This window comes from Physeter macrocephalus, chromosome 19, assembly GCF_002837175.3.
Source record: "Physeter macrocephalus isolate SW-GA chromosome 19, ASM283717v5, whole genome shotgun sequence".
Classification (NCBI taxonomy): Eukaryota; Metazoa; Chordata; class Mammalia; order Artiodactyla; family Physeteridae; genus Physeter; species Physeter macrocephalus.
The window spans coordinates 46784615-46787403 of NC_041232.1; the positions used below are offsets into that span (position 1 = coordinate 46784615).

The window sequence follows — 2789 nt, forward strand, 5'->3', positions numbered from 1 at the left end:
GAGAGGCCACAACAGTGAGAGGCCCGCGTACAGCAAAAAAAAAAAAAAACAAAAAAAAACCACAAACACCTAAATCTACATTAACATGAAACAAATTCAATGTCAATTATAGTTAAAAATTAAACACACTATATCTGTTTCTTTAATCTGATATCGTCATACATATTAATAAATAGTATACCATTTATTCATTTTTCAGGTAAGAGAAACATCATTTATCAGGAGAGTCTTTAATAAAAGTCATGTATTTATAATTTTTGTATAAAGAATAAATAATAAAGGAGAAAATATTTTTAGACAGAGTGGTTCACTCCAGATGTTACCAAGGTAACTAAATTCAACAGCTTTACATATTTCATTCCTGAGTAAATCAGTAGTTTCATGAAGAACAAATTAATTATTCACTCATTTGTAACAAATACATATCCACATATTTTATCTTGTAAATGGTAAAAGAACTGATAATCTCACATGCCACTGTTTCATAAATCAAAATTTAAAACAAAGTTTTTGATGTCTGTATTAGAAAAATTTAGTATAAAGAGGTGAGCAGACATTGAGGTTACCGTAACGATTTTTTATTGTCTAGTTTCGTAAAACCACGTTAATGGCTTTTATTCTCTCTTCCTTAAAGATACTTTTTCAGAATTATAGACCACAACTCTAAGACTCCTGTTTATCATAACAATTCACATCAGTTTACTGCTTTACATGGGAAATCTGCTTCCTTACCCAACAGAGTTTGCTCCATCCTGAGTGGCTGCTGGCATGTGGGTACCGGGCTGCTACACAGAGAGTGTAGTGTTTAGATCTGTAGATATGACCTTTAGGTTCACAGGCCCTGATGGATGGTGTTTCTCTCAAATTTCAGCCTGGGTATCATAGCATTGAAACCAAAAACTCTGTATTTGAGTCCCAAGGAAAAACAGCACCTGGAGCTTTGGAAATTAAGGTGCCCAGGGTACCTAGCAACAGAGGAGAATGTGAAATATGATGACAGGTAGTGTGGAATCTAGTGACATCAGGAGGGCAGTTGGATATTTGGGTTGCGTTTGTGCTGAGGTTAGTTTTGATGGGATGAATTTAGTGTTGCCAAGGGGGCTGTCCAAGTGAGCTTGGCTCTTGTCTATCACACTAACCATGAGTGGCAGCCTATTTGTTTACTTCTTTCTCCTTCCCTACTCCCCATTCCCTCCTCCAATTAGTACAGACCCTAGAAATACCATTTGTTTACATTATTTCTAACATCCCCACCAGCATTTTGTGTGAAGTAGTTTCATCAGCACCAGAGTCAATGGTTAGTTCTACCTATATAAAAAGAGTTAACCTATAACAGTGTGTGGTATACGTGTGTATGTATATTTAAGTATATCTATTAATATACATAATATATCTTTATCTCTCTATATATACATACATATATCTATTTTCTCTATATATGTATACATGTATATGTATATCTCTCTTTCTGTGTATAAATATATATGATATATATTTGAAATCTCCCAAAGCACCTGACCTACTTTTGTACTCACTTTCAGTAGCTCTTCATTATGGCCTTTAGGTCAAGTGCCTTGGGCAAAATGAATAGGAAAAATATATATATCATCTTCGTTTTAAGATTAATACTTGGAAATTTAATCCTAAAATGCAGGTCAGATGCTTATAAGGTCCAAAAAACGATTTGTTTGCCCCCAAATGCAACATAGTCTCCCATCTCTAGTCCTTTGACTACATTTTGAAGTCAAAACATTCAGACTAAGGAGAAGTTTACTGATGCAGATAAAGTCATACGTGTGTTACATATGCATGCATGACTACTGCTGAAAGGTTAAAGGGCATTGATTTTAAGATGATCAAAAAAATATTGAGAGTAAGAAAGTAACAAGGAGATTCAGTTTTCCAGTAAATTAATTCTACAGAAGGGTGTTATCCTTGTTTGGGAGCTCTTAATTTGGCCCTTGCCATTGGAAGAACGGGCTCTAATTAAAGGAGCAGGATAGTGACGGCACTGAGATAAGCTATGTGTTCCAAAGCATATAACTTAAACTCAGCACAATAATTAAATAAGACTAATTCTGAGCTACCAATGAGGAAATAATGTATATTCTTTGTATTACTTTCTTTACAAATTTTAACCAAATACCTATTGTGTGCTAGACACTCTTCTTGAGATTGTGAGTTCATAGAGACTCCACGTGGAATTTGTGCTTAGACTATAACAGAAGAATTACAATGCAAGGCAGAAAACAGTATCTATCCTACATGAGTTTCATATAAGGCACAACGAATAAACTAGGCTCTTAGAAGAAAGAAAAGTTGCCTATACATCACTGGGGAGGAGGACGATATCAGAGAAGGCAGGTTACAAGAGGTGCAATTTGAAAGAGGTGAGATATATGATGGTGATGGTGGAGGTTATTCTACTTCAGAGAGTATAAAAGAAAAAGAACCACAGGCAGGAAAGAGCTGGAAGAGGACAGGAAATTGAGTATATTCTACAATTCTACATACTAAGACAGGAAACTGTATATTTCAGTAAAGTTGTGGATCTTTTACTGTATATTCCTTTTTCTGGATCACATAAAATCATCAACGGTTCTCCCAGGGTAGGTACTTGGAGAAGCCTACTGACTATGTGAGTCTAGTCTATTAAAAGTCTATCTCTGGGGCTTCCCTGGTGGCGCAGTGGTGGAGAGTCCGCCTGCCGATGCAGGGGACACGGGTTCGTGCCGCGGTCCGGGAAGATCCCACATGCCGCGGAGCGGCTGGGCCCGTGAGCCATGGCC

The 2789-nt window shown here is 36.7% G+C and overlaps 1 protein-coding gene across 3 annotated transcripts in view; it reads right to left on the reverse strand.

Moving 5' to 3' along the window:
• Positions 1–2789, reverse strand: part of NOL4 (nucleolar protein 4) — a 393075-nt gene that overhangs the window by 175554 nt on the left and 214732 nt on the right. The window contains exon 1 of one of the 3 annotated variants that reach the window (XM_024120913.2): positions 733–751. The exons of the other annotated variants lie outside the window; for them this stretch is intronic. Coding sequence (XP_023976681.1) covers positions 733–751 — 19 coding nt within the window. Of the gene's footprint in view, positions 1–732; positions 752–2789 lie in introns of those variants that run through there. 3 annotated transcript variants of the gene reach the window in all.